The sequence below is a fragment of the Malania oleifera genome, chromosome 4 (genome assembly GCF_029873635.1).
Source record: "Malania oleifera isolate guangnan ecotype guangnan chromosome 4, ASM2987363v1, whole genome shotgun sequence".
In the NCBI taxonomy this organism is placed as follows: domain Eukaryota; kingdom Viridiplantae; phylum Streptophyta; class Magnoliopsida; order Santalales; family Ximeniaceae; genus Malania; species Malania oleifera.
In genome coordinates this window covers 16,530,177-16,547,053 of record NC_080420.1, presented here as the reverse complement: position 1 = coordinate 16,547,053, position 16,877 = coordinate 16,530,177, and the positions used below count along the sequence as shown (strand labels likewise).

General features: G+C 37.7%; 1 protein-coding gene across 1 annotated transcript in view; it reads right to left on the bottom strand.

The window, feature by feature from the left end:
• LOC131153559 (uncharacterized) overlaps positions 1 to 16,676 on the bottom strand; it is a 28,577-nt gene extending 11,901 nt beyond the window's left edge. The window contains exons 1-3 of the mRNA XM_058105947.1: positions 14,986 to 16,676; positions 3,185 to 3,369; positions 2,909 to 3,079 (exon numbers count right to left, since the gene is read on the bottom strand). Of these exons, the coding sequence (XP_057961930.1) occupies positions 2,909 to 3,079; positions 3,185 to 3,369; positions 14,986 to 16,483 (1,854 nt within the window). The 5' untranslated portion in view covers positions 16,484 to 16,676. The remainder of the gene's footprint in view (positions 1 to 2,908; positions 3,080 to 3,184; positions 3,370 to 14,985) is intronic.
• Positions 16,677 to 16,877: the final 201 nt, after the last annotated feature.

Genomic DNA, 16,877 nt, shown 5'->3' with positions numbered 1-16,877 from the left:
CCATTAGAGGAACAGAACAGAGCAAAAAAATGCCTTGTTCATTCAAATACTTCAAGATACCAAAATGAATCAACTCAGTGCAATTGTTCATGATTCAAAGCTTACAGCCCAGCTTGCTTCCTAAAATTCATATTCCCATTGAGATTTTAATAACCAATGTTCAAATAGCAGGGCTGACAAACAATTCCAGGGCACCATTTCAAGTTTCAACCATCTATTTAGTATGTCTAGTAAACACTGATACCAACAAAGGATGTGGACATGACACAATATCAACACAGTGATGCAGCAATTTTGAGAAAATGAGGATGCGACACAGCAAGGATATGTTAACTAATTAATATATAAATGCATATATTTAAGCATGTTTTTTCTTTTAGATGACAAATATTAAGTAAATTTTAATTTAAAATGAAATATAAGCAATATTCGTGCACAATTAACAATTCCACATTTCACAAACTACATTTATGTGATCATCAAATTCAACAACAAACCCAAAAAAAAAACTCAAGGGAGTAGCTCATCAAGAAATTAAAAAAGTAAATAAATAAATAAAGGATTAACATAGAGTTGCGAATTGGTGATGGCTTTAGAAAAGGGGCAGTGATTCTAAGGGAGCTCCGGCAGTGCTCTGCCAGGATGGGACACTGGTGCTAGGGCTTCAACTTCAAGTCCAACCATCCCAATGTCAAGAAACACTTGACTCTCATTCTCTTGGCTTCTCCTTATTTTATTTTATTTTATTTTGGGTTTTGGTAACAGATTAAAGGGGGCAACAAAACAGAGCATTTAGCTGCAAGAAGTGTCCCTCCTCACCATATCAGTAAGTGTCTCAGCAATGTTCAAAAGTAAAAATTAATTACGCCCCAAATCATGTTGGAAATTAATTAATTAATTTCCAACATGATTTGGGGCGTATCGAGCAGGTGACGATATCCAACACTTCAAGCTTCTAGGAGTGTCAGTGTTTAATGCGAAGCAACATCAATGACAGCCATATTGTCGTGTGCTATGCATGCAATCTAAGAAATCAAGGCGTTCAAGTCTAGCCTGCTTTGAAACCCAAAAACAATTTTTCTCCAAGGGAGAATGATGCACCCAGGGATGAGAAGCAAAAAAGGGCAAATTTATCAAACAAAAGATTTGATTTGGTAGGAAATGGAGGATTCATTTAGGATTTTAATAGAATATTGCATTCAACTAGTATTCACGAGTGACAGGACAATAACTGAGCATTGTATAACAAATGCTGAAACAACACTAGCACAAGCATTTTTCACAAATACTGTAGCATGCAGAGAGGTCTTTAGGGGTTATTTTAGTTCACTAGGGTCCAATGTTAAGGATATTTTGGGTCTTTGTTTTCAATTATTCCTCGAGTTTTGTTTTATTTTTATCTAGTGAATTTTGTATCATCAAGTTTACTTTAGGTTCAATGGTCAAGAATCAAGATCAATTATTCCATGAAAAGGTATATATATATAAAATCAGTACTCATTTTCTCTAACTAATGAATAAAGAATTGACTTGGTTGCAAAACCTTAGACCCAAGAAAGTGAGAGATTTTCTTATCTAGGAGTGACAAGAAAAATTAGATTAATAGCCTCCTAACCAGATTTGAATCCCTAATTTTCTAGCTCAGATCCAATTACTACCCAATTTCAATCCACAAACCTTACCTTCAATCAACTTCTCTAACATTCCCCTACTTATCCTGAGTCACATATTCCTCAGGACATCATGATTAGATCAGCTCCAATTTTATTATTCAAGTCATTATTCATCAAGGCTAACAAATTCAACTCCACCCTCTCTAATAGTCATTTAAATAGAAGCTAAAATATGTTTTTATATAAAAAGAAGATAAAATATATACAACCACCAGAAAACACAGGGCATGACACCATATCATTGTGCATATAACATTGCTACGAAAAACAGAGAATCTAAGACCCAAAAGTTAAAAATTATAGAGGGTAATGCCTTTTTTCCATTCAATGCAGAAAAAGGCTTGACCATCCATGTGAACCTCCCAAACAGTCCCTATCACATGTAAATGACTACTGGATAAGTTGTTTTTCACCCTTAAACACAATCGTGGGTGAAAAACTTCCATGCACTTATCCATCCTACAACATGGATTCCTCAAACCATCAAGGCAATAAGATAACAAGTTAACAACTCCATGCATCTAAAAAACGAGACAAATTCTAAAGACACAGAGAAATTGTTCTTAATTATATTAGAAGCTGAAAAATGCATCTCCAAAACCAACCAAATCATTATCAACTAGGAACCCAAACCTAAGCAATACATAACACAACATACACTGTCAATTCATTGTATATTCGTAATGAACAAATAATGTACTTGTAGGTCATCCTTTGATAAAACAAATTATTCCCCAAATTTCAAGGAATCAAAAATATTAGTTGCATACAGGCAACAAGTGCTGAAGGAAACAAACAGAAACACAAAAACAGGAACAGACACTGCATCCATGTCAAACATTCCACATTGTAACAAAGGTCCCAAGCTTCACATATGTGTGACATACCACATAAAATCTTCACAACAAAACTTTGAATTTGAAACTTGATTTCTTGATTCATGTCCATTTTAGGCATATGGGCTATACGTTCTCATAAAGTGACGGATTGCCTGCCCAGTTTCTCACAATCATACAATTGATAGAACCTAGGTTTCAACTTCAGATATTTCAGTCCATTCATGGATCAAAGTACTTGATGATGACGTTTTCAACACACAGCAATCTCAAACATAGTTCAACAATGAATGATCAATCAAACAAGGATGCATAGATTATTAGAACATTCAACAAATTAAAATTTTCCACCAAAAAAAAAAAAAAAAAAATAGCTCCAATGGATAATTACTTGCATACCGTTTCAACAGCATGCTCAAACAACTCTCTTGCTCGTTCCAATTTCGCTTTCCCGTATCTTTTAACAAATTTAGAGAGATAAGTAACCCATATATCTTTTACATGTGGGTATTTGAATATCTTTACTCCTCTTTCATAAACCTTAAATGCATCCTCAAAGTACTTATTTTCCTGAAAAGTTAATATCATGATTATTAGTTGTCAACTCACTGAAATGATTCAAATGAACAACAAAGAAAACACGTAACAGCAGAACAGTTCAAAGAATGCCCATACCTCCAAAAGCAATGAATAGTTTATTATAATTTGTGGCGTGGCTATTCTTAAGTCCAATATCCGTTCATAAACTGCACGAGTAGACTCCAATGTACCCAAGCTCTCCTCCAAGTCAACATAAAAGGTCCAAAGTCTCAAAGACTTGTGCAACTTCATCTGCACAGGTTCATTGCCATCAGCAGCAACTGCATGCAAAAGAAAACATAAACCAAAGAGTCAACGTTGGTATTGAAAATAAAATTGCTCTTGCAACCACAGGAAGCAGAGACACGAATGCAAAGGTTCATTTAAAATTTATTTGAACACATACATCCATGCTATGAAGCACTGACACAGGCATCAGTGTCCAACATGTATCAAGTAAAGGGAGCCTAGTGCACAAAGCTCCCGCGTATGCAGGGTCTAGGGAAGGGGCGAACCACAATGGGTCTATAATATGCAGTCTTACCTTTTATTTTTCCAAGAGGCTGTTTCCTCACCTCGAATCTATGACCTCCAGGTCACACGGCGACAACTTTATTGTTGCGCCTAAGCTCCCTTTCAGGTCCAACATGTATCAAGTGTCGGACAAAATGGGAGGTAACCCATCTCCAGAATTTAAACCAAGACCTCCATCAATGAAGTCTCAAGCTTTAAACATTGGAACGTCTCTAAGGAGAACGTGCCATACATGTTGGCACGTCAAATCTTAAAAATTCAAGACACAACGTAGCAAGGATACAGATAAATACATATGTGTGTATATTACCATATAGGATATGATTGTGTTAATAACACTTTTTTTTAATTCAAATATGATCCTTTTAAAAAGTAGTATTCAAGCATTATTGAATTTGAATCAAATGTTGATAAAATATGGACTGTTTGATTTTCAGGCTCTGCAGTCTTATTGCTCAATGAAAATTGTGTTTTGGTCATGGGAATGATACAAGTTATGATGGACTGATGCAAGTTACAAGTTAGCTTAATTCAGACAATATATCTTTTTAATAAAAAATTTCTCAAATTTTGATAATATTACAGCATGGCCCTAAGATTTTTTTATTTTTTTATAATAATACCCATCATGTCAAGTGTCGGACAGTTCATATTTGCCTTTTCCAACACCTGTCCAAAAATAAAAATAAGGCCAATATGCCTTAAAAGCGTCTGACAAGAGTCAGGGCTGTTTCAGATGAGTGTCAGTCATTGACAACCCCCCCCCCCCAACAGGCAATTGAAGCATCAGTGCTTTAGAAATCCATGGGCCCGAAATATGTAGCACAAAACACATATTAATGTAAATATATTGAACCTCAATGCCTCGTTATACACTACAAATAGTGTTTCAAAAACACTAGCAAAAATATGAGTTAGATGGAATGTAGGCGACACACACTCAACTCTGAACAAAACAATAAGGAGTCGCCAAAATAAAAATATTTCAAAATAGAAATTAGAGAAAAATCTAAATTAGGGAAAAATCTAATAATCATATTTAAAATCATGAAAACTACTATTTTTTTCTCTCATGCCTTGGGGCGATGGCAAGTGCCTCCGCCTCGGTACAGGTGGTCTCAGGTTCGAGACTTGGGAGCGGCCTCTCCAAAAATGAGGGTAAGGCTTGCCAACATCCACCTGTCCCAGACCCCACTCAAAGTGGGAGCCTTGTGCACTAGGTACGGCCTTTTGTATGACCATATAACATTATTACATGCAAAGCCAGTTCAAGTTCCCTAGTGGCTACTGGCTAGTGCCCATCCTTATCAGCGAATAATTTTTTTCTAGTTATTCACAACAGAAATTCTTGTAACTGCCCATTAAAACCATACCTTCTGTTTTTTATCTTTATTTTTTATGAATGATATAGACATATACTAAAATACGCCAGCCAGAATCCCTAATTTTCTAGAAAAGAGGTGGCATGCAAGTCAGATAATTAAAGGATAACTGCAGCAAATGCTTTTAACATCAAGTTAAAATCTATAAGCTAGCCACAATCTGTCAGCGTTTTACCCAACTTTGTTTGCTAAATGCAAAAGTTCACAGCATAGCACAGGAATTCTGAGAAAGAGGAGCAAATACAGCCAGTTCCTCATTTCCACTAAGCAAGACCAAATCACTGATTAAAGAGCAAAGTATGATTAAAGGAAGCTCCTAAAAAAATTAGGGAACTAGTTAAGGTAGAGGTGAAAAACCTAAGTTACAGATACTTTTAGCCCCAAGATTTCTTGTCTATTTCAATGATAACAAAACAATGTAAGAATATGCAGAACTGAATTATTTCTCTTGGAATATTTTTGACTTGAATTATTATTCTTGGAATAATTTATTCTTAAAAATAAAATCATCATGGTTTTTAAAATAATATTGTGCTTGATAACATTGGTTATTCTAAACTTTAAAAAATAATGTGATGTTATGTCTTGATCACATTTAACCATAGATATATTCATACTAAAGCTAGTTCTATGAATTTGAAAATATTTTGTTTAATTAGCAAAGAACATAGAAATTAGTTACAAATTTGATCCTCATGCAAGTCCAGATAACATAAGTTAATATGGATCCTTGTGTTAATAAGTTATGTGATAAAATTGACTCTCAGGTTAACTTAAACCTTATCTCAAGTTAATTCTTGCTACTTTCTCAAGCATTGTGCAATTCAAATTATATGAGCTATTTAAATAAATTTGAAGAAAACATGTTTAAATTCATATAGCAGTTTGGACTTAAAATTCAAAATTCAATTGAATCGCACTCTTATGGCCTTTGGTAATGGTAAGGAGTTTAACCTTGACTGGCTTTTGGCACGATAGATATTGATAATTACTATTGCTATAAATTTTGATATTATCTTGATAGTTTACCAAGACATTTAAATTTGAATTTGCTTATCCTGAATATGAATTTGAATTTGTTTAGTTGCTCTCCCAAACAATGGCTGGTTCGATAGAGTATTCTATAAATACATGTTGCATACATTGGGCCAAGTAAACTACCTGTGCACAAAAGGGTAACATCAGGTTCTAATCCTTCTAAATCAGCCTAATCAGTTTTGCTGAAACTCATTATTGATTACCTTTGTGAGGTTCTTTAGTAATTTAGATTATAATTCCATAAGTGATCATTAAATCCTTGCTAGTATTGGGTGTGTTAAACTCTGTTTTTCGGGTGAGAGAACATGTAAGAATGTGCAATACTTGTAGTGATGGCAAGACTAGGAACCGAGCGTGAAGTGTGTCCTCAGGGGTTTGTGAAGAACCAAAAATTGTAAAGTGACATTGACAGCTCAAAGGGTCGTGGGGAATCATATTTTTAATTGGTTTGAATCATTCAATCTTCTCGGACAAGAAAATCAAAATTAGTGGAAAGCTTAACTGCTCAACAAAGATTTTTGAGAAGTGAAAGTGGGTTAAGAATTTGGGCCTAACCACTATAAAATTATTTATATTCCTTGCTTTTTAATGTTTTAAATGCATTATAATGTTGCATTGTTCAAAGTAGTTCGAAATAATTTTTAAAAACCTAATTTTGATTATCAACCTAATAAAGTGGGGTGATGGGTTCAATCCCTGAACAAAATTGAGATGAGGCTAGCATATCATGTAGTTTCAGATGAGACTTCTTCGAGATTAATGTAAATCATTATGCATACAAATCTAGCAAGAGGTGTGGCAGCAAATGGATTAAACCTCAAGGCAGGATATTGCATTGTTCAAAAACATCTAGGAGACCAACTAGTAGCTACTAAAATCAAAATTCTAAAGGGAGGTTTTCACAATTTACCCTTTCAAATATATTTGCTACCTCATTGCTATTTTATCAAGTTGCCAATCTCAGCTGCCACCACAACTACCACCAGCATCATACTCAACCCAGTGCTCGGATCATGTCTGCCTCCTCTATCAGAGTCAAAGAGACTCTATCTGAGCAACAGAATTGCAGAAGCCAAAAGTCCCCAACAAGCTTTCTTCAGACCTGCAATCCAGTTCACTGTTCCACCCACAAGAACCCACCATTCTTGTCACCAGTTCTGAACTGCTAAAACAACCAATTTTTCTAAAAGGTATCAAATGGCATCCATTATACATCATTTCGCTTCAAAAGTGCCTAGAATCTCCCTAATCTAGTAGTTTTATGCTTCCTGTTGCAATTTTTGGTAGGTCACCAGAAAGGTTCTACTTCCTTACAAACTCCAATGATAATACTCTTCGTGTCACATTATAACTGGCTAGATTTTAGCTTCTTCAATTTTTTTTCCCAGCCACAGATGCCAATTCAGACTTAAACTTGAGAATTTTCACTCCGTCCCACCATGGAAGAAAAATCCTATTATAAGGTTTTAAAGTCTTTCTTAAAATCCTATACCATTATCTACTACTAAGATTGTAGAACACAGCCCCACATAGTTCAATATTAGTTGGAAAAGATAAAGCAAGAATAAGAGGAAAATTTAGTAAAAGAAGCAAGGCGAAATTCTTCAGAAAAACTAAAGGGAGAGGATTCTGAAGCACAATGTTCAAGAGACTCAAAGATGATGGAGGATATTACAAGGAATGCTTCGTAAGCTACTGAGCCACAACCATCATTCAATCCAGCCGGTGGGGAATCAAGAAGGGAGTCAAAGATTCGTGACAGTAGAGGGAGGGAGTTTTTGACTCGAACTCAGGGGGGGGGGGGTGGAAGTTGAAGCAGTCAAAGGGGATAATGGGCCAAGAACAGTAGATAACTTGCGTAGTGGGTGGAGAGGAGGTCTTTGATATGAAAGATTTCTCAAGCCGCTTTTGCGATTCTAGGAAGGAATTGTTGGTGGATCAATTGAGAGCTAATTTAGATTTGTACGAAAAGGATGCCTTGGCACAACTTATAGAGGGACATTCTGAAGGGAGAGAGCAGAAGCCTTAAATTTGTAGCTATTGAAAGAGTGTGCACACTTCTTTTGGACACTATGCAAGGGGGTATAAATGATATTAATCACAACCTAAACCAAACAAAGAATTGATTGATAAGAGGTCTTTGTTTCATTCTGAGCCTAATTATGACGTGGTGGACTCTGTTGATATTCCTTCAATTATTCATTTTTTAAAAGGGGGAGAGGCATTGATTAGGGGTGTGAGTCAAGCTTACTCGCAAGCTACTTGGACTCGACTCATTCCCTAACGCGACTCAACTCGATCTACTCAAGTATTTTAACGAGTTGAGTTTGAGTTCAATAATAGTACTCGAGTCGAGTTTCAAGCCAAATCAAGCTTTTTAATTTTATTATTTTTTTACTATTATATGTCATATAATATATATTTTATAAAAATATTTAGTATTATGTGTACATTAAATATATGTTTATATATGTATTTAATATTAATTTATAACCAAGTTGAGCTTAATCAAGTCGAGCTCGAGCTTTATAAACTTGTAACCGAGTCGGGTTTGAGTTTTAACAATTACAAGATCGATCGAGTTCAAGTCGAGTTTCGAGCTTAATGTTTTCTAGTCGAGCCGAGTTCGAGTATTTTATTGTGTTTGACTCGACTTGACTCGAAAATACCCCTAGCATTGATAAAGAGGTAGTTATTCCTATGATCAATTCAAATTTTTCCAAAACTGGAAATGGTTTTCTTCCCTTTACTGTTCAATCTGTTTTTCCTTTTGACACTTTATGCCACAAGGAGGGTGCTACTAGGAGCAACGCTTCAAATGTTGGCCTGGGGAGTAGTGAGAGAGAATTTCTAGATCCAAATAAACTCCTTGAGGACCTGGGTCTAAAATTAGTTAGTCCAAATGGGCCAAGCTGAAATTGCCATTGAATCCTAGAACATACGAGTGGAAAAAGATAGTTTAGAAAGAACTTCAGAACTTGGTTTCTTATATCAATTACGGGGGGAAGCAAATTGAAAAGGGAGGAAACAAGTGAAATTATGAAAATTGTCAGTTGGAATGTTAGAGGTCTTGGACTTTAGATTGAGGAGGTTAATCAAAGAGATCTTACTTAGATATGCTCTCCATATTGTTTTTATTCAAGAGACTAAGCTTGAAAATGTTGATGGGAGACATGCTAAGGATTGAGATTTTGTACCTTCTCGAGGGTTAGCAGGGAGTATTTTGGTGTTGTGGGACACTTGCTCTATTGTTAGAGTGGATAGTTGCAACAATCTTGGGCCCAACTCTGGTAAGGTATTGTTCGCTTGGGCCCATGGGCCTCACATATTTGTCCTATAAAAGGCGTCTCACATGGTTGGAGCTCAAACCATCCTAATAAGCCCAAAACTTCCCTCGTAAACATCCGATGTCGGACTATGACATTCTCCCCTGTCTAATCTCTAACGTCCTCATCAGAGTGCCTCCAAGCAAGGTCTCTAATACCAAATGTAACGGTCTTGGGCCCAACTCAAGTGAGGTATTGTCCGCTTTGGCACACTGGCCTCATGGATTTGTCCTATAAAATGTGTCTCACAAAATTGGAGCTCAAACCATCTTTATAAGCCCAAGTTTCCCTAGTACAAATCCAATATGGTACAATGACAATATTTTGTAGGCTTTTTCTCTTTTTCTATCTTGGTAGAAGTGAAAGGCCAAAGGTGGGCGTCATTGGTGTATGGTCCTACTAAACCAACCCTTAGTAGTTCTCTTTAGGATGAGCTTTATTATGTGTTTGGCTTTTGCACCCCTAATGGGATAGTGGGACATGATTTTAATGCTAGTAGTTTCCCTAAGAGAAGAAAGGGGGTGATAAGGCTACTATTACTATGCAAAGTTTTGATTCACTTATTAGGGATTGTGGTTTGAGAGATTTCCCCTAGATAATGCTAATTTTACATGGTTGGTGGGAGGAGCTGGAGTGGTGGCAAGCAAGCTCAATAAATTCTTGTTTTGCACAAAGTGGGACGATGAGTTCCCTAATCTTTCTCAATCTATCTTACCTAGGACTACTTCTAACCACTTTCGTATCATGTTGGAATCAAGGAGGCCTCTTGGAGTCCTACTCCTTTCGAGTCCAAAAGTATGTGGATGGATCATAATTCCTTCCAGCCCTTGGTGAGGGATTCTTGGTATAAGGATGTGTGTTGGGGGGGAGGGGGGAGGAAAGGTTTTAGATTCATGAAAAAATTGATGAGGTTAAAAGAGAAGTTGAAAGAATGGAACAATGAGGTGTTTGGACATTTAAGGTTTAGAAAGGCTAGTATTTTAGGAGAGCTGGCTGAGTTAGATGAGAAGGAAGAAGACAGTATTCTCTCAGGGGAGGAAGAGATGAAAAGGGTATCTTTGAATAATGAATTGGAGGGGGTGATTTTCAAGGAAATGAGAAGCTGAAGGCAGAAAATGAAGTTTAAATGGATCAAAGAAAGTGATTGTATGCTAGTTTTTCATAGGATAGGCTAATGGAAAATGAGGAAGAACTTGATTAAGGAGCTGGACATGGGTAGGGGGATACTACCTACGATCAAAGTCAAATTGCTTCTAAGATCACCGATTTTATTCTAATTTTATTCCAAAGAGGATGATAATAGATCAATGATTGAAGGTTTAGATTGGGACCATTTGTCTGGTGATGAGGTAGCATGGTTGGAGAGACCTTTTGAGCAAGAGGAAGTGAGGGTCACGATTCTTGGGATGGAGAGGGATAAAACTCCAAGTCAGCCAAGTTTAATATAGCTTTCTTTCAAGATTATTGGGAGGCACTTAAGGTTGACTTGTTTATGAAGTTTATGTGAATGAGATTTTAAGCAAGAGTATCATTTCCACTTTCATGACTTTGGTTCCAAAGAAGAAGAAATCCATCAAGATGTCGGACTATAGACCAATTAGCTTAGTTTCTAGTTTTTATAAAATCATCACTAATGTTTTGGCTAATTGGTTGAGTGGGTGCTAGATAGGACTATCTCTAAGGCTTAGAGTGCTTTTGTGGGGGGTAGGCAAATTGTGGATGCCATTTTGGTAGCCAATGAGGTTGTTGAGGATATTCGAAGAAGAAGAAGAAGAAGAAGAAGAAGAAGAAATTCATTTTTAAGTTGGATTTCGAGAAAGCCTATGATATAGTGAATCAGAAAATCCTAGGTAAGATTTTTGTAAGAAAGGGCATTGGCGAAAGGAGGTGACTTTGGAATAGAGGTTGTTTGCATAATGTGAGCTACTCGGTTATAGTGAATGGCAAGTCTAAATCTTGGTTTAAGGCTAAGACAGGGATTAGGCAAGGTGATCCTCTTTCCCCATTTTTGTTTGTTTTAGTGGCTGATAATTGGGTAGAATGGTGGATAGGGCTGCGGATAGTGGTTCATTGAGAGGGTTGTAGGTGGGGAGGTAGGGTCAAGGTATCGCACCTTCAATTTGCTAATGATACTATCTTCCTTTTAAAGATCATAGATCCTCCTTTTGAATATTTTGGATCTCCTCCATGTTTTCAAGCAGGTTTTTGGCCTTAAGATTAATATGGGGAAGAGAAGTATCACGGCTATTAATATGCTTGACGAGAGTGTTGGGGAGTTGTTTGCGGAGGTAGGTTATAGTGTTTTGGATTGGCTGCTGTCCCTTCTAGAAGTTCCTTTAAGGGGTAACCCCAGATCTGTCAGTTTTTGGGATCCTATTGTTGAAAGGGTGTCTAAGAGACTAGATGGGTAGAAGGTGCTCTTTTTTATCTCATTGGTAGAATTATGCTCACCCAGGCTTATCTTTCTAGAATCCCCTTATACTTTCTTTCTATTTTTAAGATTCTAGGGGGGATTGCTAGCAAGATTGAGAAGATAATGAGGGACTTCTTGTGGTCAAGGGTATGGGCCTTTAGGGATCATTTGGTAAGTTAAGAAGTGGTGGGCAGGTCTAAACAAGAGGGTGGTTTGGGTCTTCGAAACTTGGTGTCTATAAACATAGGTCTTCTAGCTAAATGGCTTTGGTGGTTTTCGCTTGAGAATTCTTTCTTGTGGCATAAGGTTGTTACAAGTAAGTATGGATTAGATGAGAATGGGTAGGATAGTAATTTAAGATTTGAACATTCTTCAGAGAGTCCGCAGAAAGCTATCTTTCAGAGTTATCCCCTCTTCATTTCCCCATATTAAATTCTTGGTGGGAAGGGGTAGTAATATCCGCATTTGGAAAGATCCTTGATTGGGGAATGTAGTTTTGTCCACCTCTTTTCCTTGCCTCTTTCACTTGAGATTTGGGCAGGATGGTTCCATTTCATCTCTTATTGCTGATCCAAGTGGTCCTCGACCTTCTTGGGATTTTTATTTTCATAGGTCATTGAATGATAGGGAGTTAGTAGAGCTATCCTCTTTGCTAGACTTGTTGGATAACTTTCAATTTTCTTTGGAGGACGATAGTCAGCCTTGGTTTTAAATCCTTCGGGGGGTTTATTCTTACAAATTTTTTTTGTGATTTTCTGACTAAATCCAATTTATCTTTCCCTCACTATAGATCCATTTGGAATGCCAAAGTTCCCTCTAAAATCAAGGCTTTTATTTGGTTAGTTGTGCTTGATAGAATTAATACCAATAACTTGCTGCAGGTCAGGAGACCTTTGAAGGTTCTCTCTCCAGATGTCTGTCGTCTTTGTTTTAATTGTTCAGAATCTGCATTACATCTTTTTGTACATTGTGATTATGCTTGGAGGGTATGGAATAAGTTATTTGATTTTTTAGGCAAATTTCAGGTGAGACCGGAGGCAGCTTTTTGGCAGTTTCTTTTGTTGGTTTTGGCAGCATAAAAGGAGAAGGCAGCGCTCTGGAAATGTGCTTTCTTTGCAGTACTTTGGGGGTTGTGGAAGGAGCATAATGCACGTATTTTTTTAGGGAAGAAGTTGTTGCATTCGCTAATTTGGAAAAAGATACGTTATTTGGCTTATCTTTGGTGTGTTAAGCAAGGGAATTTTAAAGGGGTGAGCTTTTCTAATATTCAACGCGATTGGCATTATGTGTTGGATTGTCAATTTGCACAGGTTTTATTTGCCCTTTTTAGTTTTCCAGTTTTTTTCTATGTTTTTTCATTTGGATTTTCCAGACTTCGCTAAATAGATGTCTATTCTCCTGGTTAGATTTTCCAGAATTTTCTTCTTTTATTACAGATTCAGGTGGTCCTCTACCTTCTTGGGATTTTCCTTTTAGGAGAGCCTTGAATGATACAAAACTATTGAATTATCTTCTTTATTGGTTATGTTGAACAATTGTAGGGTATCTTCTGAGGATGATAGTCAACCTTGGTTGTTGGATTCCTCAGATGTTTTTTTTTGTAAATCTTTTTGTGATTTCTTGATTGGTACCAATTTCTCCTTTCCACTCTAGCAATCTGGAAGGTCAAAATCCCCCCTGAAATCAAAGCATTTCTTTGGTTGGTTGTGCTTAATAGGATAAATACTAATGACTTGCTGCAGATGAGGAGACCCTTCAAGGCTCTCTCCCCTGATATATGTATGCTTTGTTTTGACTGCTCAGAATCTGTTTCTCATATTTTCTTGCATTGCGATTTTGCATGGAAGGTTTGGAACAAGTTATTCAATTATTTTGGAGAAAGCTAGGCTTGGCCTAGAACAGTGGGGGAGTTCTTAATAATATCTTTGGTGGGTTTTGGGAGGGAGGAAGGAATTGCTTTATGGAATCGTGCTTTATTTGCCACTCTGGGGCTTGTGGAAGGAATGTAACCTGCGTATTTTTTCAGGGAAGAAGATTCCAAATTGGTTGGTGTGGGAAAGGTGCTTTTATGGCTTCTTTGTGGTGTGTGAGCAATGGAATTTTAAGGGGATGTGTTTGTCAGATGTTCAGCATGATTGGCAGTCCCTTCAAAGGGTGCGCTGATTTTAATTCGCAGTCTTTACTTTTTGTGTTTTCTTTTATTTTATTTTTTCTTTCTGGGGATTCCCTGATTTCGTTAAGGAGATGTCTCCTCTCCTGATTGTACATTCTTTATATTTCCAATGCACTCCTTTTTCTATCAAAAAAAATGATATCCTTCTTTTGCCATCAAAAATAAACCAATAAAGGACAACAGGTTTTGAAGTCTTGTACATCTTCTATAATTATTTGCATGAGCACAGGCTACAGAAAGGAATTCAAAAGCAACAAAATAAATGTTAAAGAAAATTAAAAGGCAGAATTTAATAAGAAGCATTATCAATAAGAAAATCCCCTGATATAAAACAACACAATTAACATTTTAGAAATCATTACTTCCCTGTTGAAAACATTAATGGTTGGAAAAAAAAACACACAAATTATCAAAATTATTTTGGCGTAACATGATTACCTTCTAGAAATCATTTCCTCCCTATTGACACTGTTAATCTATCAACAATTGGCTACAAAGTTTGTAGGTTTCAATCAAATACATCCTCTTGGCTCTAGGACTGAATTTCTTTAAGAAATTGTTTAGTGACTATAAAATATGAACTCAATCCTAAAATTTTGAACTATAATTCCAGTTTGAACCAGATCCATAAGTCAATAGACAGAGTTATTTGATTACAGTTTTATTCCATAAATAGTAATCAGAGCAGCAGCATCAATAGAAAGATCATTTTGCACTCAAGAGGAATGCGATAATTGTCAAATATTAGAAGACTACTCCAGTTTTGCTTTGGAAGAAAGTTACTAAGTTACTTTTCTTGCTTCTTTCTGGGCATATTCTTTTGGTGCTTTGAAGGGGTTCTCACTGTCCAATCTTCAAAGTGATTGGAAGGCAGCACCCTTGTAATTCATTACTTGTTTCTGCAGAGGATGCCTTATCCTCCATCTCCAGTACTTTTTTAGTCTTTAATGGAATTTTAATTATCTAAAGAAAAAATAGAAAGACCAATGGAGTATTAGCAGAAAGCACAGCAGAACCAGGAAGAAGATTACCTCTACGTTTGACCTCTACTGATGGCACAGCTGTAGCACGCCTCATCAACTCCAATGCCCCTTTAAAATTCTTGTGCCTCAATTCCATCTCTGCCCATTCACACCAAACGCTAGCCAGATTATCCACTGCCTTGTAATTGACTTGCACAGCCTTGTCAAAAATCACTCTGGCATTCGAAATGTCTTTATGGTTCTCATAAAGCTTTGCAAAAGCGACCCACAAAGTATGAGGTTTTCCCACTGCCTTCATGGGATCAACTGTCCTCACAGCCTCAGTATAAGTGAGTATCTGTTTTGTCGGATTACCTTCGAACAGCTTCACTCGTCTATGCCACTGCTCAACATTATGAGGGTTTTGTCGGAGGAGTACACTGTTGGCCAGTTCTGGCCTTCTATCCATGAGGTGTTCCAACCGACCCAACCTCAAATCAACATCATTGAATGCATGTAACCAAAACCCAAGAAGAATCTTCTTCTCAAACTCAGCCACTGAAAGCTTCACGTCCAAACGAATATCCTCAACCTCGTCCCCATCAATTTCTTCCCTGCCATCTTCTTCCTCCTCGTCACTCTCATCCACATTCTCCATTTTATACGCCAGCATACTCTCTTCAAACTGCGAGTATGCATCAAAAATCACACTAAAATCCCTCACGGTCACCACAGTCGTCATGCCCTCTTCAAATATATCTCTTGCCTTCTCCGGCAGATTCCTTCTAATATAGTAATCTGCTAATGAAGTCCAAAGCCTACCCACTTCATCCGTGAATTTCCTAATCCCACCACGGATTATTGCATCCACATTCAACCCCAAAACCTCGGTGGCATGCCGCGTTAGCAGATCACAGAGCTCCAACCAGAGCCTATGCTTTGTCTTGCCCTTTATTGAGAAAAAAGTATCGTCATTCAACACCCCCGCCAACCTCTCCGCCGCTTCCTGCCAAAGGCTAGAGTTTACAAGAAACTCGATAAAATCCTCAATGTGAGACGGGTCATACTTCAAGTACCGCCGATAAACCCGAAGAGAAGTCTCGATTGGGACGCCCTTTTGGCTTACGAACACGAGGTAAGGTTCCCAAATCCGATCGTGCTGGGTCACGGGCAGCGCACAGAGGGCTCGATCGAAGGTCCGGCGAGTCCGAGTGAGCAATTTCTGCTCCGTCAGGGTTTGGAGGTACATAATCCAAATGCGGGGCATCTTGTGCATTGTTACCAACGCTCGCTCGAATGTATTGTTCAAGGTTTCGTACTGCGAGTGCGTGACGGGAAGGTTTCGGACCAGCTCGAGGCGTTCGCGCAGGTAGGCATACCAGAGCTTGTAGCTTCCGGGAAGGGCTTTGAGGGCTCGCTCGTATATGACTGCGCGTTTCTTAAAGGGAGACTCGCTGCGAGCGATCAGGTACCGCCACCATAGCTTGAGGCTGAAGGGGTTACGAAGGAGCTCTTCTTCGTAGAGGAGGTCATCTTGGCTGGGGTACAAGTCCTGGGAGATCGACATGTGTCGGGGACTGCGTTGCAGAGATAAGTCTATGGAGGACAGATTAAACCCTAACGGAGGAAGGAGGAGGACGACGACGGCGGGGAAATGGCCCGTTTGGCTGGAGGAGAAGCGAGGAGCCCCTCTTCTCTCCTGTTTGGATGATGCATCTCTTCGTGATAAGCCCTCCTCGTTGATTCTTCATCTCACCTCTTCAAATCCAAACAGTCCCTTAGGAGTAATTTATCCATTACAAGAAATTTAAAAGTAATTTATAATTTGCTAAGCTTAATGAAATATGAAAAACCCAATTAATCTCTATTATTAAAGATGCATGAAAATAAATAGAAAATTAAATAAGACGAGACAGAAATTTACGTGGTTCGACTGTGCCTACTCTATGGTCGGATGAATC